The 24,732-nt window shown below is 39.8% G+C and overlaps 1 protein-coding gene across 2 annotated transcripts in view; it reads right to left on the bottom strand.

Annotated features, from left to right (window-relative positions):
• The window catches only part of BLNK (B cell linker), a 112,074-nt gene extending 88,246 nt beyond the window's left edge, over positions 1 to 23,828 (bottom strand). For both annotated transcript variants that reach the window (XM_088129009.1, XM_025164194.2), the window contains exons 1-2: positions 23,690 to 23,828; positions 17,730 to 17,792 (exon numbers count right to left, since the gene is read on the bottom strand). In XM_088129009.1, coding sequence (XP_087985135.1) covers positions 17,730 to 17,792; positions 23,690 to 23,764 — 138 coding nt within the window. In that variant the 5' untranslated portion in view covers positions 23,765 to 23,828. The remainder of the gene's footprint in view (positions 1 to 17,729; positions 17,793 to 23,689) is intronic.
• Positions 23,829 to 24,732: the final 904 nt, after the last annotated feature.

Genomic DNA, 24,732 nt, shown 5'->3' with positions numbered 1-24,732 from the left:
TGTGACACACGCAAAAAAGGCTAGGGCTTTGATCATGCAGTTCTGCCCACCATCTTGACTTTTTTGACCATCCTTGCATGTCTCTATCCAAAGAGCACTCTGAAATACAGTGGTACCTCGGGTTACGAACGCCTCTGTTAACGAACTTTTTGGGTTATGACCAGCTCCGGCCGCAAAAATTTACCTCGGTTTGCGAACTCCACCTTGGGGTACAAACAGGATACACGGCCATTTTCCCTCCCGTGACACGGTCCGCGGCCATTTTCCGCCCCTGACACGTGGTCCGCGGCCATTTTTCCGCCCCTGACACAGGGTCTGCGGCCATTTTTCCACCCCTGACACGTGGTCCGCGGCCATTTTCTGCCCCTGACACGTGGTCGTAGGAAGGGGGACTCTCCCTCCAAGCAATAGCTGCCTCCCTGTCCTCCACGCCAAAACGGATTAACGGTAATTACATTGAACCTTATGGGGAAATTTCCTTCGGGTTGCGACCAATTCGGGGTGTGACCAGAGTCACGGAATGAATTAAGTTCGTAAACCGAGGTTCCACTGTAAAAGAAAACCCATTCAAAAGTGACAAAAAGTGCTCACGTTCGTATTGGGACTGACAAAGGCCTGGCTTTTAATTCTGGTCCTGAAAGTGGAAAGAGGAGGAACTAAAGGCAGCATTGATTGATGACTGGGGACCATGGTTTTTGCATAGTAAATCCCATAGTGAGTAGGTGATATTAGAACACGTGGGAGGGATCTCAGACGGCAGTAGCTGGCTAATCTCATCTGGACTCAAATGCCAAGCTGGGGCAGGCCTGGTTAGTACTGGGATAGGAAGCTCTCAGGGAATTCCAGGGCTATAGGCTTGACTGGGCACTAGGAAGAATATCTGTAGAGAGTAAGGAAGATGAGCTTGATGGACATATGCAAAAATGTTACCTAGATAAAAGGGGGTGAAACATTTTTTAAGTCCAGAGCAAAGAGATAACATGTGGAAGTGACTCAGGCAGACATCACCCTGATTCAGTGGAGTATTAGAAGGGGGAGAAAGTACAGTACAATCAGACTTGCAAGATTCTGTTTTTATAGCCAATCTCAATAAAAGTAGTTTTAGCCATCCTGTGGAGTTGATTTCATGGTCTGGTCTACCCAGTGGGGCTGACAATTCCTCAGAAAAAGGCAATAGCAAACTGCTTACATAGTACTCCCAAGGAAACTAAATGGTTGTGTCCGTGAAGCTCAACTCAAGGGAGACTGATCTTATCAAAGGAAGAATGTTGGACTTCCACATCTGTTATTGCTGGAGAATTTTAATCACTGGAAGGTAAATAAAAGAAGGGCATTGGATGTGACTGACCCAAGAGGCCTTCACCTGACAACAGATCCTGGAGGACTCCATTGTTTACCAAGGAGTTCCAGGAAATGAAGTAACCAAAGAGATACTTAAATGGCAAAGAATGGTTATGACCAAAGACAGGTATGAACCCATAATCAGGTTTACATTGTGGCTAGCAAAGCATCAGTGAGACAAACTAATTTGATTTATAAATAAATAAATAGGCAGGCAAGCAAGCACTTTTCTGCTGTTATTGTGCCAGCAGATGGTTATCTGGCCCCCTGTTTAAGGTAACCTAGATCTACTGGCAAAGGATGAGTCAGATTATCATTCTTCAGGCTGCTGTGACATCTTTGCGTGGTCCTGTGCTGCCAAAATCACCTATATTTGTCTGGATCTAGACTCTACCATGGCAGAATCTAATGAGGTAATTGAGGCAATGCCTTGCAGGGTTATCTGGGATTCTTTCTATTGTGTAGACTAGGAGGAAGTGGACAGAGCTCTTTGCAGGACAAACTGCCTGATCTGGCTTCTTCTGGCAGCCAAAGCCAAATGTGGAGTGAATCATTGGGTTTGAGAGGTGATGATTACGTCTTTGAGGGAAATGATTGTTCCTTCAACCTTGATGGTGCCTGAAGGGAGCATATTTTGACCCAACTGTTTTGGACAACTGTTGCTTGGCCTCCAACCTTTTTTCAGGGAAGACTTTGGAGAAAGTAGAACAACCCTAGAACCCTTTTACTTGGAGCTCAGATCTGTGCATGAGACAGACACTGGATTGGTTGCTCTTGTGGATGACCTCCATTGGACCAGGATGGAGGAAGTATGGTTTTCCTGATCCTATTAATCTCTCAGCAGTGTTTGATATCACTGACCATCCTCCTGAACCACCTGTAAGCGTTGCCACTCTATTGCAGTAGTTCAATTCCTTCCTCAATAAGCAGTTCCAGTCAGTTGTACTGGGGAATTGAATGCCAGCTAGACAGAGGTACCATCTGTTCAGGATCACTTCATGGGTAGTTGGCCCCATCACTGGCTCTGGAGAGGGGTCATAGTTCTCCTGAGGGAGAAGGCCCATGACTTGGCAGTCTTTTTGGGTTCAAAGCTTGTACTGGATCAGCAAATAGAGGAGAGGCCTTTTGGAGTAGGAGACCCTAGAGCAGTGTTTCTCAACTGTGGCCACTTTAAGATGTGTGGACTTCAACTCCCAGCATTCCCCAGCCAGCATGCTGGGAGTTGAAGTCCACACATCTTAAAGTGGCCAAGGTTGAGAAACACTACCCTAGAGGTCGTCATGCCCTAGATTACTACAGCATACTGTGTCTGGAGTTGCTCTTGAAGACTACCCAGAAATTTCAGTTGGTACAGAATGCAATGGCCTGCATGCTAATGGGCAACACCTAGTTGCTATACAATGCCTATAGTATAGATGCTGCACTGGTTGCTGACAAGTTTCTAAATACAATTCAAGGTACTGGGTTTCAATTTATAAAACCCTACAACTACTTAGGTCCAAATGTTCTAGAGTCAGTTTCTTTCAAATGTAATCTGTCCATCCTGTTCCTGTGCAGATAAGAAGCAGGAAGTCAGCTTCTTCAGTGGGGGACTTACTGTTAGCCCTGTGAGGTAGTCCAGACAAGAAACACAACCAGGAGCATCAGGACTATCTTTATTGTAAGGTTACATTAACAGAATCTTGCAAGACTGAAAGAATTTCTCCTCTCCTTTCCTTTTACTCTCTGGAAAAGTAGGAAGGGTCCCTTCTGAAATGCTTCCCATGCCCTCCCTCCTTCCCTGAGCTGAGACGTTTATTACATGCTGGTTTTCCCATCTGTGGCTCTCCCTCCTATCTCCCAAGGTCATTCCCACATACCATTACACTTATATACGTCTACAGTACAGGTAGCCCTCGCTTAATGACCGTTTGTTTAATGATGGTTCAAAGTTACAATGGCCTTGGAAAAAGTGCTTTATGACCTACACTGACACTTATGTCTGTCGCAAACTGTCATATTACCCCTGCAGTACATGATTGCAATTTGTGACTTTTTTTATGATGGTCACTAACTGAGTCACCATGGTAGTTAAACAAATCATGTCATTAAATGAACTCTAGCAAAAAAATCCATTGGGGAAGCTGGATTCGTTTAACAACCACGTGATTTGCTTAATGACCATGGTGATTTGCTTAATGACCATTGTAAAAAAGGTTGTAAACTTGGATATGGTCACGTGGTGTCTCACTTAATGACCGCACCACTTAACAACCAATTTTCTGGTCCCTATTGTGGTCGTTAAGCGAGGACTACCTGTACTTTACTACCTGAGATTGGGATGGCCCCCAACACTGTTAGCATTTCAGAAGATGATGAAGACCTGGATTTTCCAGCAAGATTTAAGGGCCTGAGATGATTCCTGTGTGGGTTACTTTATTTTATTTATATTTTTGATTACATTTGTTTGGGAGGTTTTTAATGTATAGTTTTAATGATTTTTAGCTATGTGAACTGCCTTGAGTTTGTCAAAGGAGGCAGGATATAAGGGATGATATAAATTATATCACAAAATAACATTTCTTTTCCCCCAGCAGCTTAAAATCAATGAAAGATCTAAAGTTTTTCTGCCATGCCCTGGATTGGAAGTTTTGATTTTTTTTTTTACATCTCTTTCTGTTCACAGCATATACTGTATATTTTTTACCCACAAAATCACATTCGGATTATAATTACATGATGTGAAGTTAAATTCTGAGAGGCGAAACCAGGCTAGCAAAAAGAAGAAACATCAGAATATTGTCTTGGGTTTCCTTTGAGTGCCTTCCTGATGAGTTTTTAAAATATGGAACAGCCGATTAATACTTCAGTAGCCTCCTCCAATTCACTCAGAATTCCAGCTAGTTTTTGTTCCTCTGCAGGGAATGCTGACAATGGGCAGATTGCTAGAGTTTAGAAGTTCCCAAACCCAGGAGGGCTGCTGTGCCTTTAAGGACTTCCTGCAAAAAAAGTGTTTTATAGAGTCTCTAGAAGTGGCTCTTAAATTAGTCCCTTAAAGGAATAGTTGTCCCCTTTCGGAGGCCGTAGCTAGCAATCTTAACAATTCCAATGCTTTCCCCTTTTAAGTTCATGACAATTGAAGGTTGATGCTAATTGGGAATGAGAGTTTGTGCAGATTTCTCACATATTCCTGGCTGCTGTGTAAATGTGCGTCTGCTTGTTTGGCTTCAATCTTATTCATAGCAGATGGTGTAATTTAGGAGATGACAGAATGGATTCATTTTGATGGAGGTAAATCTCAAATGTTCTGGTTCGTATTTCTCTGTGAGGCATACTGAATAAGTTTCCTTTCTCCCTTATGGCTGGGAAGAATTTTTAATGGCATTTGGAAGGATCAAACATGTTTTGTGTGGTTGTAAGGATGTGATAAACTGTCAAATATATAGATCTTCAAGCCATTTGTGTATCTGGGTATGTGTGGGCAGGGGAACTAACATTTGGAATGAATGCAGTAACAACAGACTTAATTGACTTCCATCTCCTGGTGTTGGCCAAGTGAACCCACACACCCATTTGCTTTTTTTGTGCTTGTAAAAACAAAACCTTTCTTACCCTTGTTTGCTAATGTCTTAGAGCATAACCGGATGACTGTTCACAAAGAGCGCTAAACAAAAATTGGTTCAACCATGCCTTATTGAATAAACCATAATTGGTGAAACTCACACATACGAAGCCACACAATACAATTTTCAAGCACAGTGTCTGGGTTTGTGCAATATAATATGCAAGTCAGAATTATGAATACACAATTCTCAACAAAAACTTATACAACGGCTTAGCCCAATGGGTGAATCCAATCCCTGTGTTTACTTTTTGCAGGTAGATAATTTTACCGTGCATTCCTAGGCCTGTTACTCAGAAAACAATCCCGAGGCGTTCCATGAGACTTAAGTGAATTGCAGCTGAAGTATTTTTATTTATTTTTTGTGCCTTTGAGTCAGTGTTGACTCCTGGTAACTGCCTGGACAAGTCCCTGCAGTTTTCCTGGCAAGACTTCAGAAGTGGTTTGTTACTGCCTCCTTTCTAGGGCTGAGAGAGAGGGACTGGCCCAAGGTCCCCCAGCTGGCTGCATACATCTAATGAAAATGGTTGGAACTTTTCTGAGGGGCGTTAAAGCATGAATAAAATTCTTTGTATTGCCTGTTCCCCTGTGCAAAGAGAAGAAAGAGACCAAGCTGGGCTGTGCAAAAAGTACCACCATTACGGTGCAGAGCGCTATGCATTTTTCAACATCCACATGATGGTTCTCTGTTTTCCAGCTGCTTCATCTGTGTCAGCTGAAGCAGTACCCTCCACCTGGATAAAGAGATGCTCGTGCACGGTCATTTCCATGGCAGGAATGAAACATCCTTTGCAGGTTTTAGGCGTGTATTTCCTTCTTTCAGTGGCCAACTGTTGCCCATTAGACAATTCTTCTTGATCCCACTGAAATCAACAGCTGGGAGATTTACTGTTTGAATATGTGAGAAAAAACTGTAAAAACGAAAAACACCTTCCAGCCTCTCTCTTAAAAATCTTTGATTAAGTCCTGGGAATCATTGGTGTTCAGTCACTATGACTTTTTCTGACCTGATGGACATCATTTTGCCAATCTGTCTGTCAATAACTCTTCCTTTTTCTTGTAAGCTTCAGTGCATCCCTGATAGCATTTAGCCACTTTGTCTTCTGTCGGTCTCTCTTCTAGTTTTCTAAGCATCAGGGGCTTCTGGCCTTTGCATTATATGTCCATAATAGTTAAGCTTTAATTTCTTTATTAGTGCTTTCTGTGAGCAGTCTGATTTTCTTTCCTCTGATATTCTGGTTCAAGGTATTCTCAACAATATTCTTCAGCACTACAGTTCAGAGGGATCCATTTCACTATGTTTAGTCTTTCTGGTAATCCAGCCTTTACGGCCATATGTTATAGGTGGGGAAACCATGATCTTGGCCATGTATGCTATTTTGTTGAGATCTGTCAGAGTCCTTCTATTGGATGATGGCTTAATAGTGGATAATGGCTAAATACTATTAATAATAACAAGGAAAATTAAGATATCATGGCTCAGTGTATTCCTCAGAGCCACATAAAGGCCTGTTCTATTTCCCTTGAATTCATAGCTATACACTTTTAGAACAAAAGAGCTAGACATCAAAGGATGCTTCTCATTTAATCCATATTTAATATTAAGTAGGAGTTGTTTATATTTTTTGTGTTTATTTTGACCCTTACATCTCATCATTCTATGATAAATCAGAATTCAGTTCTGAAATGTTTAATTTCAGTTGAGTTGTTTTATGTCAGGAACGTTTTAGCACTAGGAATGCAAATTTTGGTCCTCTGCACAAACAGGGTGGGCCTAAGCCATATTACAACAGCAAGCATGGAACACCCAACCTCTTGGGCTGCTGTGATGCCATTAGGGTCAGCTGGGCCATCCACATGGATGTGGCACCCTGCTTTTAGTGGGGGCATAATAGGTAAAAGGAGAAGTTGCTGCTGAATGGGGCAGCAAGACCAGGGCTGTTTCTAGTGGGAGTAGAACTTGGATTCTGCTTCAGGCAGCAAAATCCAAAGTGTTTGCTGGTTTGGGGTCATCATAAAAGTCCATTTTGCTTTTATTTTATTTTTACTGTCAGAAATCAAGGAAGGTGCATATGGGATTTTCTGCCTTGCATGTGCCTTGGGTACTACGCATCTTGGCTTGAATGGCAAAGTGGGGGATGAGCATCAAAACAGGGAATGCAGACCAGTGTAACTAAACATGAGGGGAAAGCACTATCTTCCAATATATACTAGTGATTTGGAGTGACAGTGATTGACCAGGAAGGAGATCGTGGACTTGAAGTAGAGAGTTTTATGAAAACGTTGACCTGTTCTGTGCAATAATCTTGGGAAACAATGAATTTCATGTATGGGAACCCTATGGAGACCCACTTGGATGTGGCAATTTGAATCAAATGGTGGCAAAATGCCTTGCAGCTTCAATAGTTTTTCTGTTGTTTCTGAGGTTGTCTCAGACAACATGCAGTGTTAACATTTCCTGTCCATATCTGAAGAACACTGAGAGGCAGGTTGAAAAGTATGGGGCGCTAATGCCTACTGACATGAGTAGACAATGAACATAACTCAATTAATTAAACTCTGTGTCTGTCAGAACTCTTTTGGGATGGCAAGGCTAGCAGTGCTTTGGGCTTCATTCACTTTATCAACTCTCCACTTCTCTAACTTGGCAAGCTATAAGTCTTCATGTTGCTCTCTCTTGTGCTGATGGCACGTTTCATTTCTCTGCTGGTCCTGCTACTGCAAGTGGGCCTTCAACTCAGCTCTCAGCATTCCAAATATGGACCAGCCCAGCAGTGCTCTGGAGCTAAACATTACTTTTAAGTGCTACATGATTGGGAAAGGTTGAAGTCTTTCAACAATGATTGTACATCTGCCAGGCTAACACTGACAGATGTTAGTCTAAATATCTACTATTTTAAGAAGAGATTGTAGCAAGGGTAGAAATGCCAACTTTCTGGGTGCCAGCATCTTTTCTGTCTTTGCCTATCTCTGTGACACCATATGTCAATGTGCAAGCCTGCTTCTGCAACCTCTACTAACTAATCGATTATCTTAAGAGTGCTACCAGCAGGCTACAACCTTGAGGCAATCACATGCTTCCCCAAAGAGGCCAAGCTTTGCTAATGTGCCTTGTCTAGTGTGATCATGATGGGAGAGAGACCTTCCTGGGGGTGAGGGAGGAGGCCAACCAGCTATTGTCAAGGCCCTTATGGTGCCTTACAATCATGAAAACAGAATCTGAGTAGGCAAGTTTATTGAAGAATCTTGGAAACTGAATATGTGTAGCTTGGCCCTCATTTGCTAATGAATACTTTGGGGCAGGACCTTCCTATCACCCTTGATCCTTTTTCTAGCTGCATCTTGGTTTAAGGGGGAAGTTGCCAATTACTTCTTTGATACCACAAAAATGTCCATGTATTCTGCAGATGTTTGGCAATGTCCACTTCCTTTTCCAGGCATCACAACTACTGTATATCAACAATTGACACCCTAGAAAAAGTAGTATTCCAAGACAGCAAAGCTTCATTACTTCATACAGACAACTCAGTGGTTCCTCTTCTAGCTGAATGGTCATTTTTCCAAGTACACTTCAAGCACTGTCTGGAAACACGCAACTTCGTCAAGCCTGACAGGCCTTTGGTTTGAGCTCTTCCTAGGTTTGCTTGCCTATGTTATTTTTAACTGAATGAGGGTCGGTGACTAGCGAGATAAAGCACAGAAGCAGCAACCAAATAAAACAGTAGCAGTAAACCAGCCATATGAGACCTAAAATAGTTCGTCCCCTCCCCATATTCCTTCTCTATTAACATTTATATTGTTAGGTCCTCTGGTTATATTTCTCTATACAGCAACGTGTATAGTATGGGTGTGTCTCTACTGTATATCTATATCTATATATCTGAAAATCTACATCCAAAGTTGGAAAGAGAGCTGGCAAACTTCCATCCCTCACAACTTGTCAACTGTGTTTTGCCGATTTATGGATATCGGTCAATTGTATAGCTCAGGTTTAGGTAATCCAGTGTTTCTCAGCCTTGGCCACTTGAAGGCCCATGGTGGCTGGGGAATTCTGGGAGTTGAAGTCCACACACCTTCAAATTGTGAAGGTTGAGAAACACAGATAATCTGTTACCTCCTACTTAACTCAGATTTCAGTTCCCTTTAACTTCAGACAATATAACTAAAGGTAAAGGATTGTGAAAATTAGTCCAAAACACCTGGGCACCTGATTCGTTATCCTGGTTGGCATATTACCCATTCTAGGCATCTTTTCTTCCTTGCTCTGATTACAGTTTACTCATGCATGTATTCTCTGTGGCTAAAGCTACATCAGTGGGTAACCCACTTTGTCTGCCAATTAGCAACAAATAACTGTTCTATTTTTATCTTTTTGCACTGTATACCTTAGTGTCTTTAACTAGTTATTGCTGAGGAACACAAATATCTTCTACTACAAAAGGAAGTTCATCCCAGCTTTATAATATGTCTTTCTGTGCTCCATTCTTTCAAAAGTTTGCCGAAACACTTGCTACCGACTTTGCTTGTTAGTTTCCTCTATGACTTTCTTGGAAAAAAGAAAAAAAAAAAGGGGGGGGGGAAAGGTGGTTGTGAGAGATGACATTTTTGCCTGAAAGCTTTGTAAGGAAAAAAAAAATTCCATAATGGATAATAATGCTTCAAATAATCTGGAAAGCTTTCAAATAAAAGAATAGCTTAGATGAATGTTAGCCATTCATCAATCGTCTCTAAGCGTGTATTGAAACGACTTGGGATCAGACAAAATTGCCTTTCTTTTTCAGCAGCAACTGCCCTGCTTAGAGTTCATTAATGAGGCCACAGTTGACACTGCTAACATCCAGAAAGAATTAACAGTGTAGCTTCCTCCTAGGCTAAAAGTACTATTGACGCTGAATACTTTTATAGAAGGAGCCCTGATGGAACAGCTTGACAACTCATATATATGCATTATACTCTTACTGGCAGCAAGGCAACAATTAAACATAGGGTTTCTTTATGTTTTGTATTTCCTCTTTTTCAACCACAGTGGCAGAAGATGGGGTGGGGGGGGGAAATCCCTACCCATTTATTCAGTGAATGTTTTAACCCCTTTTGCCAGCATAAGTAAGAAGATTGAAAAAGCCCCTCTTGACTTTTTCTCCCCTTTGCAATCTTAGTTCTAGAAGCTCTTAAGAATGACTCAAGGTTCAGCTTCTCTCTCTTTCTCCCCCTCTTTCTCTCCCTCCTTCCCTATCCCTATCCTTCTCTCTCTGTCCCCCATCTCTCTCTCCCTCTCCCATCTCTATCTCCCTATCTCTATCTCTATCCTTTATTTAAATAGAACAAAGGAAAAAAAGAAATAAATAAGAATAAGAAACTAGAGCAAAGCCACAACGCAAATAAGGGCTTCTCATACATTTATATATGTATCTAAAGTTTTACACAACTGTTTCAATAAAGCATGTAATCACCTATGGATAATTTATGGCCACAAGCAACACGTTCTTGAGTCCCATCAGAATGACCCCTAGTTTGAGTTCTACCTCCTGGGAATGAATAGTGACCTGCCAGCCATGCATTTCTCCTGATACTCCCTTCTCCTGTTTTCTGTCTTTCCAGTAATCCATAACTGTAATATTTTACACCTCACTGATCATAATCAGTCCTCACTGCTTTCATGGGTGCCCCCATTTTTTTCTGTTTGGGGGAGGGGTTTTTTTTGTGTGTGATTTTCTACCATCACCTCAGCAGTGGGCCAGAGCTCTATAAGCATCTCCCCTCATCTCTTCAGTCACCATGAAGTTTCCTTCCCTGAGAGGAGGAGGAGGAGATAGGCTGCATAGCAATGGTGCTGCTGACTTAAGTAATGGCTGATTTGGGGGCAGTAGTGGAGAAGGAGTGGTCTTGCAGCCACAGTGGCTTCTCTCTCATTTGCCGGTTTGGTAGTTATGTGTTTATGGCCTGAGATTCATATCTTGGCCACCTGTACATTCCTGAGCTATCAGAGAAAGGAACGGCCTCCTCATAGGTTCACAGAGAAGCTGTTAGTTAAAAACAAAAATAGATCTGCCTTAACAAGTGAAGAGATAAATTTGCCTCTAAAGTGAACATAATCCAGTTGCTGAGATTTCTTCAACCTTATTCCATTCCGTTTCAATACATCTTGCAAAAGAGGACTCTGACAAATCTTTGGTTGAAGTTGGCTGCCACAGACTTGATACCCTCCTTTCCTTCTTTCCCATTAATCCCCCATTACAGGGTGACCAAATGTTGTTTTCTTTATTGTGGAAGGCATGGGGCAAGAGGGAGCCCAGGTGCCCCTGGGCCTGCAGACCCCAATGCATTTATCTTTATTGCTTTCACTATTTCCTGGTTTTGTTTCAGCCCCCCATTTGGAGAGTAAGCTCATTATAGAATTTTGAAAACAGCTCTGTTTTGGCATCTTGATTCTTGTTGCCTTTGGGAATCATTTTAGATTCACATAAGAGCATCTCTAGTTTTTTTCCTATTCAAAAAGAGAGTAAGCTTGACAGCCTGTCAAATTAGCTGCAGGCTGCAAATAAGAAAGATCGGGTTGTTGTGCAAAGCTCTCCCGGAACTGATGTTAAGAGATGCTTTAATAAATGGAGGTGGAAAATAAGAGTCATCTTAAAAGTACTAGAAGGAAGATAAAAATAATCTAAAAGAGCCTTCTCCAATTTGGGTCAGCATTATGGATGTGCAGATTGATGTAAATCAGATCCATTTTACTATCCATTTCAAAGGGCAAATTTCTGCTTCAGCAGATAGGATGTTTAATAAACCCCCCCCCCAAAGATAAATTTGCTGGTCTGTTTAGGGACACAGGGAAGATTCTTGCATGGTCATATGGACCTTCTATGAAAAAAGAGAAACAGTCTGCAAATAGCTCAGTTTTGGGAGCTTTTGCTGTGAAAATTAAGAAAAAGCCAATAGCTTCCACTGGCTTTCAAAAGCAATCAGAATTTTTTCGGTGGTGGGGGGAGTGAGGGAGAAATAAAAATGTTAACTAGATTTTGTTGCCAGATCCCAGTCATGGATCTGCTGGAAGCAATAAGTAAGTAAGTAAGTAAATAAATAAATAAATATTCCCAGCAGAATCCTTCATAAAAGTCTTTTACAAGTTGGAGAAGGCTGTTCTAAATTGTTTCATTTGTGAGATAGTTTGTTTCTGAAGCTCTAATCATAGAGTGATTGCTCTATGGAAGGGGGTTATGTTGTCATGCACAAACAGTATTGATCTGTATATCACGTGAGCCCTTAACCCCTGCAAGGGGACAGAATTTAACAAGTAGCTCTCATTCTCACCTAGAACAACTTTCATTAAATACAATAAAACTCTTGTATCTCTGGAAACAATTATGTCAGTTAGAAAGCTATGGAATGGAATGTCTAATAAAAAAAAGATTCAATCCTTCTTCCTATGCTAAATTGACTTTACGGGGAAACCCAACATTAAAAATTGGGAAAAAGATGGTGATATGGAAAAATTGAATGGGAGCGGGGATATTGACTTTGGACCAATTGATAGGTGATAAAGATGAATTTGTAACATATACTGTGTTAAGAGATAAGTATCATCTATCAGATGTAACTCAGTGGCAATATTTACAGTTACAACATTTGTTAACAGCGTTGTTCAGACTAGCAGTATTTTCAGCGTCTGAGACATCTGAGATACTAGAACAACTTGTTAAGTTCTTTAAAACTAAAAAAACCTACTATTAGTTTGTATAGATATTGGTCATCAATAAATCAATGTGATATGCAGATACTAAGAGATGAGTAGAATAAAGAATTAGAGCTTCCTATATCGCTTAGACAATGGGAGAGTGTCTTAACTTCTATAGCAAGAGTGTCAATGGACCTTAAACTACAACTTATACCACAAAAAATAATATTTAGAATGTATTGGACCCCATTGTGTTTGTATAGAAAGGGATTGTCTAAGACAGCATTTTGTTGGAGATATAATAAGGACAATGCTTCTTTAAAACACAGATTTTTACAATGTCCTATACTTACTAAGTTTTGGGAGGAAGTAGTGGACCATATAAATGTGACTCTGCGACATAAACTAAAATTCTCAGAGGATAATATTCTCTTGAATTACATACCTAATACATGGACTTTGACAACATAAATGGATTCTCCGTGCCCTCACTATGGCCAGAAGTCTGATATTGCAGCATTGGAAAGATAAATTATGACCCCATTTACTCAATGGATTGAAGACCTGATTGCACTTGCCACGTATGAGCGGATTGCCTATAGAAGTAGACTTTGTATGGACAAGTATAATGAAATATGGGACTCATTTATACAAAATACAGTAGGTTAAAAAATGATAGTCATATAAATATATATATTTAGAAATATATATATATATATATACTTGAATAATATTTGCATTAGATAAGTATATATAGAATTGTAACTGTTTACTGTTATGACATACTAATTTTTTTTGTTGTACTTTCACTTTTTTGTAAAGCACTTTTTATGTTTTTTTCTCTTTGACATGTATGTATCTCCATCATTATTATCACTGTGTCTTGCTTTTTTGCTTTTGCTTTTTGTTATTAAAAAAAGCAAATTTAATAAAAAAATGTATTAAAAAGCAATAAAAATAAATATATATAAAAAAACCTAGAACAACATCCTTCATATCGTGAATGGAGTATTACTAAAACAATCTTAAATTTTGTGTCCTGGCTTATAATTTCTTTCATACTTTCTCTTCTGAATCATGTACATGGCTAAAGAAAGAAAATATAACTGAGATGGATATTCTTTTACCCCTAGCAGTATTTAATTGTTTATATAGGCTCTTGGGTATCCTTCCTATATAAGAGAGTAATCATGCAGTAATGACTGCCATCTTGACTTTTTCGACCTCCCCCTTGTAGAGTCTCCTGAAGGTAGCATATAACAAACCAGACAAAAGTAATAGTATATGAAAACCTAAAATTCAATAATAAAACCACATTAATTCATTAAAACAACTAAACACAGCCTAAGAAGTCAAACTGGTGAGTCTTAATTCTGTAAGGCACTCTAATTTTGCACCTCAAATGGTCCAGAAAAACAAATCTTCTACTGTTTCTACCTCACAGCTTTTCAGTTCTAGACATGTCCATGAGATGTTAGAACCCAGATTACTTTATCCTTCCCTTTGTGATTGTGGCTGGTCCTGTTCACACATAATGCTAAGCCAGGATATTTTAAGCATGATTTTTAAGCAAACTATAGTTCACACGTAACACTTAGCAATAGCGTGTACATTCACTTATCATGCAATATTTATTTATTTACCCACATTTGTATACCTGTACTGCTTAGTCCTGTGATTCTAATTATAAGCCACTTTGTGACAAAGTTGTGTGGACAGCCCTTTGTCTCATTCTCTCAAGTACAGCTTCTTTCTTTCACATACACATGTCCTGCAGGTAAGGAAGGTGTAATCTAGGCATACCTGTTTAACTGTTCACACATGGCACTAAATCACAGTTTGTTTAATCATTGTTTATTGACCAAATGGCAACTGATTTGATTTGCTGACATATTAGGCTATACATGATTTATAAACCACAGTAGCTGGTTTCACAAACACATCTACAAAATCAAACCACCATACTATGATTTGAGATGATAAATGATGCTGTTGGTCTTTCAGTCCATAGATTTTGTGTGTCTGCTCTTGTCCTGTTCAAAAGTCTTAGAAGCACAAACTTAGGCATATATATGTTCTGTACACGTCTATTCAGAAGTAAGTACCATTGAGTTCAGCTAAGCTAAACAGATCAAGAATGACAGCCTTAAAGAAGATTGTCCAACTATTAATTCTAATGGCTGTGAGCCACCAAGAATATCCTGGCTTTTGACAATTTTTTTCTATCAAATCTAAAAGTCAGGGTAACCAGAAATTGATTTAAGGCAACTTCCATATCCCTCAAACATGTTGGACTGAAACTCCCAGAATCCTAACATGGCCAGACACATTTCTCACTAATGTTCTTTCTGCTTATACCATTCTGGTTGCAAATCCCATTTTAACATAAATACTGTTCTAGTCTATTGGCTAGTGATCAGGAAGCAGGTAGCAATAACAGAACTGCCACAACAGCAATCAGGCTAAATTTTTAAGATTTAAAAAAAGGCTGATGAACATGGAAAGAAACTTCGTGGAAGACCATGGCATGTGGTTTTTAGTGGCCTGGTATGGCTGCTGTTGTGCTGGTGTGAGTCAGCAGATGGAGAAAGAAAAGGGTAGAAAAAGATCAGTTCTAGCCTTGAAATGCAGCTAGGCTGTCATGAGAGCTGATGAGCTGACCTGGCTGCTAGCCAGGACTGTTGGAGGGAGATGTAGAGACAGCAGTTCCACTGGTCCAGCATGGTATATAGGTGTTGGGAACTACAGCCCGGGGGGGGGGGAAACACCCACCTCCTCAGTTGCTGGGAACATGCTACCAATCTGAGTCAAAATTGGAGAGAGAGAGAAGGAGAGGAGAAAACGAGGACAAAAGGATTGTGTAAAATGGAATGGCTGGACAGAAAAGTTGAAGAATAAAGTTATGTGAGAGTGGAGAGCAGTTGTTGATTCCTGGTCAGAGAGGAAGAAGAAAGGTTCAGGTGTGGCTTCCCTGGAAGAAGAAAAGTGAAGTCCTAGAGAGATGACATCTTCATCCAAGATGGGAAAGGAGGGAGTCCACTGGATACGGACAGCATTTTCATGCAAGACCCAAGAAGGGAAGGAGAGAGATGGCAGTCTTTGGCGAAGCCCTGGTCTCTGAGGAAGGACTGGGCAGAAGCCCTTGAGACAGGTTCTTCCCCCAACAGAGAAGATGCAGAAGGTGATTGGCTGAGCAGATCCAAGAAAAGGAGATGAGTGGTGCAAAGCACACTCCAGTTGTAAATCCAGCACATTCTTTTCTTTCACTGTCTTTGATAGTCCCAGAAACGAGGTGGGGTGTGGGGGAGGAAGTGAAGCAGTTAGCAGGAGAGCTAGAGGGGAATTGTCTCTGGGAGGGAGACTTAAGGGGAAAGCTGATACTGGGTAAAAGCCAGGAACAGTATTTTATATACCTGTTGTAAATATCTGTTGTAAATACCTGTTGTAGATAGTTTCACTGTATCTAGTAAAAAAGCATAAAAGTCTCCACTGTCTTGGTTTCTGAATCTCAATTGCCATCCTTGAAAACCAGAGTATACCTCCAATTCTAAAAGAACCCAGTCACATTTACAAAGACAGTAAGTGCCAGCATGATGATTTAATTATTTTTGAAGCTTGGGATTGTGAAGATACTTTGGGCTGTTTTAAGGCACATTGTGTGTCTTTTATGGCTTATACATTTTATAATCAAAAAGCCCTGACTCATTTTCAGTTGACAGCCAGGGTTTGACACATGATGTGAAGCTCAACCTCTGCAATTGTTTGTAGTATCATTGTTCAGTTATTGAGGTCTGTTCCTTCAACAATGATGGCTTAGTGTAACATTTTAAAGATCAGTGTGCTTCAAGGAAAATTAAATTTGGCATTTGAAATAATTGCAATCTAACCTTGAACATGCTTTCAGAAAAGATCTACCTAATGTAGATTACGTTTTTTAAATTTAAATGTTAATGGCAGATAGTTTGTGCTCACATATTATCATGAAAACACAATACACCAGTGTTTCTCAACTTTGGCAGCTTTAAGATGGGCGGACTTCAACTCCCAGAAAATCCCAGCCTGCAAGGCTGGCTGGGGTTTTCTGGGAATTGAAGTCCACCCTTCTTAAAGCTGCCAAGGTTGAGAAACACAGCAATACACATTTGCACAAACTCTTAGTTTGCAAAATCATTTTAAGTCCAGTGTTTGGAACTGCAACCTACAGATACTTGTGTAAGGAAAGGAACTGCAGAGGGCAAAGAAGACAGGAGGTATGGTTGAGGGAGGTTCATAGGGCCACTCTTGTGGAGAACATCAGACTCTATTCAGGGGACCAACTGGAATCAAATATGACTGCATCTTCTTGTAGGGAGGGCAGGAGAGCGCTTGGAAGAATGATGAAAGGTGAAGAAATAGTTACCATGCCTATTTTCACCCTATTCAGTCTGTAGTAGAGTAGAGAAAGTGGTGCAAGTAGAAAGCCAGTGAATTAATTATCTGTCCTGGACTCTAATATATTGACGGCGCACTTACTGTGGTCAGGACCTCTCTACTCTGCCATGGCACCAGGGCATCAATAGCTACACCTGGTCCAGTGAAAGTGAGAACAATCCTGATGGCAACACATTGGTGTAATAATCATCGGACTGTCTAGTCTCTAGCAACAATCTGCTGCTCAATTTAAGGTCAACATATGATACATTAATCTATCCATATGAGAAATTACCATAGCATGGATAACTCTACCAAATCTGACTCTGACCCCATAAGATTGAAGTTACAGTCAAACAGTTAAAGACTCGGTGGCTTCCACATGTTGACTCCCATGATGACTCCCAGCTGCTCTCACCACTGGACATGCTTCACTAGGGCTGTTGAAAATTGCAGTCAGCAATTTCTAGAGGACCCCTTTCTAGCTTTAAAGTATCAAGTAGCTTTAAAAAGTTACTTGATACTTTTGCTTTATTTGATACTGTTACTTGATTTCATGTGAATGTTTTGCCTATGTCATATTGTCTTATTTGAGCCCATTAGATGCTAGCAGGGCAGAAATGTTGCCCATTTTATACATATTTTTATAACTATTGTACAGATGTATGATATAGATTCATTAAAATGGAAACCTTTAAAGTAACTTACCAAAAATCGAACTCCATCTATATTTAATTTTTCCACTATCCGGGCACAGTCATGCATCCCACACTGGAAAGAGGGAAGAGGAGAGGGTGATACTACATTCAGTAACGTGCACATTTACATTTCTCAATGAAGCATTAGAGACAAAGATATTGCCTTGCATGGACACCCACAGGGTGGGGGTGGGGGGAACCAACAGGTCCAATGATGAAAAATGCATCATGAAGTTATCCTGTTGATGCTGGTGCAAATACCCAAGACGTGACATTGGCATGATGATATCACATGGGCCTGCCATCATTTTGGAATCATGGCAGTTTGCTACAGGTGCTGTGGCTGCATTAACAGTCTGTTCATAGCTTGAAATGTTAGAAGTCTCTGTATAATACCTCTGTGTATCTTCTATCTTTCTATGTGGTTGCTAGGAGTCAAAAATGACTTGATGGCACATAATCAATCAATCAATCAGTCTTCTATAGCCACACTTTTGGATTTGTTCACATAGCACATTTAGCAATCATTGGCCTAATCGTGGCTTGTGGACTAAATCCCAGTGGACTGAATTCACATATAAGACACCGCGCATACCACATTCAGACTTTGAGTCTGCAATGCCCATGTGGCACCCCTGGGTGCCAGAGTGTCCACAAATACCTCCCTTGGTGCCTGGCAGCCTCTATAACTCACCTGATTTAAATAGAATAATCTTTTTAAAAACCAAGGAAGGAAGGAAGGGTAGCATAATGCAAAGTGGCAGCCGTAACAACCTCTGTACTGAAAGACATAGACCCCCATAGGTATTCTTAGAACATGAAAAGGCTCCCTGGCTGCAGTCAAGTGTTTTCTTTGGAAGTGCTCGATCCCTGTCTAAAGAAGAGTAAGGTGAAAGGATCAATAGCATTTTGGGGTAGAGGGGATAGAGGGAAAGGGAAGTAGCAACCTTACTAGTTTACATTCTGGTAAATGGGCTTGCTATGGCAGCCTTTTTTCAACATGCCCATGATGTGTTCTCCACATTCCTGATGTGGCTACTGGCCAAAAGGATTGGGGACCACTACCTTAAGGAGTGGTCTTAGCCTTTGTCTCAGTCAAGCTTCTGGGCAGGATGTTCATCCAACCTACTACTATCTTCTATTTACCTGGGTACAGAAGCTGGACTCAAGTTCTCCTACGGACATCCTGTTGCACCAAAAGATGCCATGGCCGCAATTACAAATTGAACATAGGTTCTTCGTGTGGTGGCAGGGCAGTTCAGAATTTCCTTCAAAGCTTTTTGACGTTAGTATTTTTCTACGTAATTATTTGGTGTGTGTTCTCCCCCACCCCGCCTTGTGTGTCTAGCTTTTAAAGAGGAAGTTACTAATCATGGAAAATTGAGTAGTGCAAACATTCAGCAAATTGGACAAAAGCAAAATTAGAATAAATGTAGCAGTACTATAAATGTTGCTTTCTAAAAGGAGACATACAATGGATTATACAGAGGGAGAAAATAAGCATCTTCTACACATAGATGGAGACATAGACATAGACACAGATACTGAGGATTACTCACACATACATAAACATGCAGCCATATTTCAGATTACTTTTACACTCATTATCAAGATAGCAAATGATACTGAATGGGGTGAAGAAATGTTACTGAGCAGCTAACAGGACAATCTACTGGCTTTGTGTTTTCTCTTTCTCTCTCTTACCTATTTAATCCATTCTGTTTTATATTACTCCACTAGTCCATTTGTTTTAATCGTATTTATTGAATGAGTCAGAATGTGGCTTTTCTATAAGAAGCGCATTCAGATGATTGCAACATTCTTAGAAGAAGAGAACTTACATGATTGCGGTCCATTTATGAATACTGCACACTTCTGATGCAGAAACTAATTCAGAGCAACCTACTATAGAGTACTACAGAGTCTAAAACTAAACACTAAAGAGTGTAAAACTACACTACAGAACACACAGACCTAAAAGAACGTTCATCAATATGTCTGGAGGAAGGACTGGACAATTAGGGTTCTTGGATTAAAGCAAGACCTCTCCATTTGGACAGTAAAGTTAGATTGGTTAAATTGCCTTGGTGCACTCCTGCAATGTCTCTTTAATGCTGACCCAAATATATATGTTTTTTGTAAGAATTACACATGGAACAAGTACAATTCGGGACTGAGAGTGGTTAGAAAGGATGGAAATGCCACTAGGAGACAGCATGTCTATCTTGGAGGGGCAGGTCTCAATTACGTGGTTCATTCTGTCCAATAATGTGTATCTGATTATTTTATTGTTTAATTAGCTATCATATTGTTGGTATATTTTGATTACGTTGGATGAGATTCAAAGGGACTGAAACTTTCAACGAAGAGTCAGAACCCATAAAAACCTATATATCTCTAGATGTGAAACTGATGCAAGACCTGATAGAAATTATATCAAGAGGAATCTCCCTGGTAGCAATGGGATTGCATATATGAAACTACATAGCATATAGATTTTCCTGGAGCTAATCTAGCTTTTTCACAAAAAAGGCTGCTTCAGGAAGAAGTTGCTTGAAATGATGCAATATGGTGACTTCCATCCTTATGCACCATTAAAATGAGACACGAAGCATGTCCTTTTGATTTGTATGGTGCCCATATGCATGCTATCGTGACTTTCTGTGTCAGACATAAAAATTACCGGTTAGTGGAAAATGGGTGTTATTTCGTTTCTGCTTATTGCTGAAATTTGTGTGGGGCTATTTCTTATAAATTAAAATGTGGCATCATGAGATTCCTGCTGCAGGCCGGAATACAGGCCACATCTCTTGCGAAAACCGTAAGGGTGGTGTGGAGAAATAAAAACAGAAAGGGCCGAATTAAAGGAAGAGGAACAGAGAAAGAAGATGATAGTGTTAGTAGAATATGATTTGTACTTGTGAGGAATACAATAGTGCGGTTCACCACACAGCTTGGCTGATGAGTCATTAACTGTGATTGTGACTCTTAAGAAGCCCAGCACCAAATCTATTTCAGATTAGATAGCTCTTATCTCCTCCTTTCCATCTTCTTAACTTTGATCTATCAATATTATAAAAGTATTTATAGCAGTGTTGTCCAAACTTGGCCACTTTAAGATGAGTGGACTTCAACTCCCAGAATTCCCCAGCCAGCATTCCTGATTTATAGGAATCTACGGTGTGACTGCCCTTAGAAAATGGGCCTGCCTGGTTGCCACCCTTGAAAAAGGAAAGTGGAAAGCTGATAAGAATACAGGATAGGAGCCTTTTTTTTTTTTTAAACTGAGAAAAACATGTACAGGAGATTCAACTGAGTCATATATATTTCACACATGGTGGGGAAAAGTGGATTTCTCACATTCAAATATGAGAATCCAGGGTTTTGCAGTGAAGCTAAATGATGGGCAATAAATAAATAAATGAATCTTCATTTAGACTATAATCTATGGAATTCTGTGCCACAAGATTTAAGAATGGTCACAAGGAATTAATGGAAGGTAAAGCTATCAATTTTTACTTTCAGTGAAAGCTATTATTATCTCCAGCATCAAAGGGAGTCTGCATCTCAATGCTAGTTGCTAGGCAATGAACTGGATTTCACTCACATCCTGCTTAAGGGCTTCTCCATTAACTTCTGGTTTTCATTGCTGGGACAGAATTAGATGGACCTTATGTAAGGGAGTGTACAATTTTTCAATTTCAAGCTTTTGGAACTGCTGGGACAACTATTTTGAAGCTGAAATTGTTTTGAATTTAAAATAGAGCATTTTGAGCTCAAAATGCTTTGAATTCCTAATGTTTTACACATCCTTAGACTTTTGTTTGATCCAATTTGATCTTCTGTTCAAACACATCAGTTGAATTTACTAACAATTAATAGTATTGCTGCAAGGCTGTTGTTTTGAATAACTAAATAACTAAGTTTCTGCAAAGACAGATCTGTTGTTTTCCTCATAAGGAGCATATTAAAAGAGCAATACAGAGAAACATCTGTTGTACAGGGCATGTCAAAATATAACGTAATTAATATTCTATGGCCACATGCTATTGAATATCACATTACAATATTAATTAAGCTATTCTTTGAGTAACAAGTGGAAGGTTAGTATCTATTAGAAAGTATATTTAGAAGAAAACTAAATAAAATGATAGTGTATGTACAAATATGTCTTTAATTCATATTTGGAACAGATACGTAGATCATATGCTGAGTGTAGGCTTAGTCAGTTTAATAGCTTTGAAATAAAGCTTAAGTTTATTTAGTCATGACTGAATTGGTCCCATTGATTTCAATGGCTCTACTGGAGTGTGATTGGATTCAATCCAATATATTTGCAAATGGTTCAGCTACAGGCAGTAAAATAACATGCACCATAAGGGCTTTTAATTGCTTGTATATCTTTAATTTTATTGATAAATGAATGTTTATTAGTTTAGAGACCTCCCTAAACAGGTTCTGTTAGCTGCCTATTAACCTTCAGACAACTTTCAGTAGCGGTTAAATGTATGTCTCCCTCTTTTTGTATTGATTCATTTTACTTTGCTCTCGATTTTAATATATCCAATATGACTTTATGTTTTCTCATATGTGATCTTTTAAATATGATAAAATGTAATATAATTTTAAGGAAACTACACATTATCAAGCATGATTATCACTCTTTTGACAGCATTTCTCAACTCCTGACAACAAGACCGCACCAAACATTTATTAATCCAACAGTTCACTTTATTTATTTAATTGAATTTATAAGCTGCCCAGTTCCAATGGACTTCGATGCTTAGTGAGGAAGACTGAAACTACTTTCTGCCCATAGAGATCCCACACTGAAGTTGATTTATTCCTTGATCCTTCCTAATATTTCAGATGCTTTGGCTGAAGCTTGTCCAGTGTTCCCCAGCAATCCTTAATTCCCAATGACTATGGACATTGGTTGTGCTGGCTGGGAATTTTGGAAATTGAAGTTCCAATACATTTGAAGACTGCTTGGTTCAGGGAAGTTGAACTAGTGCTTTCCAAATTACAGCCAGACCTGAATGACACGGAGGCTTTTAGGATAAAAATTACAAGACTGCTCATGGCTGCAATATTGTCAGGACTGTGGGATGAAGATCCCTTTCAGGAATCCACGAGCAGGTCCCTGGATGTTCCAGGTTCTCAGACGTATCTGAGAAGCCAACTTCCAACTTCTCTGACTCATTGAGAGCCAGTTTGGTGTAGTGGTTAAGGCTAGAAACTGGGAGACCATGAGTTTTAGTCCCGCCTAGGCACAAAGCCAGCTGGGTGACCTTGGGCCCCTCACTTTCTCTTAGCCCCAAGAAGGAGGCAATGGCAAACCACTTCTGAAAAACCTTGCCAAGAAAACTGCAGGCAATTTTTGCCCAGGCAGTCTCCGTGAATCGGACACCATTGAACAGATTTAACAAAAAACAAAAGAAAACATCTTTCAGGGATCCATGGGCAAGTCCCTGGATATTTTAACTTCTCAGACTCATCCAGCTTTGACCTCTTTTTTTTTCCTTCCCTCATTCCCCCACTCTATCTCACTCCCCAACCCCCTTTCCCCAGAACCAGCACTGGCATTTTTTTCTTTCCTTCCTAATTTTAAAGAGTTTAATTCCAGTGCAAATGGGACCTTTCTTGAATGAAAAAACAGCTGAATCAATCCTAACTGAATTAATGTTCCCTTCATTTCAGTGGGTTTCCATTATACACAATTAAGTCTGGATACAATGCCCAGTTGTGAATTCTTGGAAGATGCCCAACTTTCCAAGACTAATAAATAGATTATAAATTTATTAAAAGATTAATAAAAGATTAATGTTACTGGCATTTCCTGCTCCTTCGTTTGCATCTAAGAGCTTGCCTCCTGTTACTTCTTGGAGTGAAACCAGCAGTAGACAGGAATAAACAAACTTGATCTATTCTGGACTGTTGGTTGACTAGAATCTTAGAGCAGCTTAGTACCTGTCTTAGAAGGTCAGCCACCTGGAGAGGCGTCCAGGTCTCACATTCTTCTCGCAAGGGCAGCTTCGTAGTCATGCTGGGTCCCTGCCAGGAAGAACTGAGATGCTTCTGGCAATGCTAAAACTTGTTCGGCTTACTAAACATAAATGACTGAATTCTGGAAGTCATTAGAGGAAGTTCCTCTGCAAATTTTTTTCCCCTCCCTGTGGTCATCGTTGCTTAAAGTCACACCACCCTTTAAAGTGGCTCAGAGACTATCAGCAATGTCATGTAATGATTTTGAATGAGATGGAGTGGCTGTCATTTCATTTACAAACTGAGATGAACTTTCATTTCCTTAGCATAGCCTGCTGAGTAGACAAAGTTCTTATGATTAAATTGAAAGTTAAAACAGTTGGAGGAATATCTTTAACCGACAGGTTAATTATACTATTTTTTTTCCAGTAATGTAAGGCTGGGTAGCTGTTTAGGGCCAAGGGTCACGTTGTGCCAGGTATTTATTTATTTATTTAATTTATTTATATTTTGAATTTAGACACTGTACGGAGGGCAGCATACAAAACTGATTGGTAGCAAAGGGGGAGGTGAACAGAGCTACATCTTAAAAAAGAAAATGAAATAAAAAATTGAAAAATGTTTTTTAACTCCTCCAATCAATTCTGACAGTCTTTTAAATCCAATAGGAGAGAAAATATGTAGCTCAAGATTGAACTGTGGAGTCCACAGTCTTTTAAATTACCTCCTTATTATTCATGTCTTAATACAGTTTTTAATTTAATTGATTTATTGTTTTCCTTGCTTCAACATATTTCAGCTATATTAATTATTACATTGTTCCTTAATAAGGATGTGCAAAATGTTCTGGGCTTGAAATGTTCTGAGCTTAGAATAGCTGTTTTGAATGTTCAGAGCTCTCCCAAAGTTCCAGACTTGGATGCCAAAAATGTCTTTTGTTACATGTTGTTTTGAGTCTTCCAGTGTCCTGCAAATTGGTCTGTTCTTTTTCTCCAATCCTTCAAGCCATGGAGACGGCATTAGCCAAA

The sequence above is a fragment of the Python bivittatus genome, unplaced genomic scaffold (genome assembly GCF_059951505.1).
Source record: "Python bivittatus isolate LINGU-HERP-01145 unplaced genomic scaffold, Pbiv_v1 ctg000780_np1212, whole genome shotgun sequence".
Taxonomy (NCBI): Eukaryota; Metazoa; Chordata; class Lepidosauria; order Squamata; family Pythonidae; genus Python; species Python bivittatus.
The sequence above is the reverse complement of the archived record's forward strand: the minus strand, read 5'-3'. Positions and strand labels throughout refer to the sequence as shown.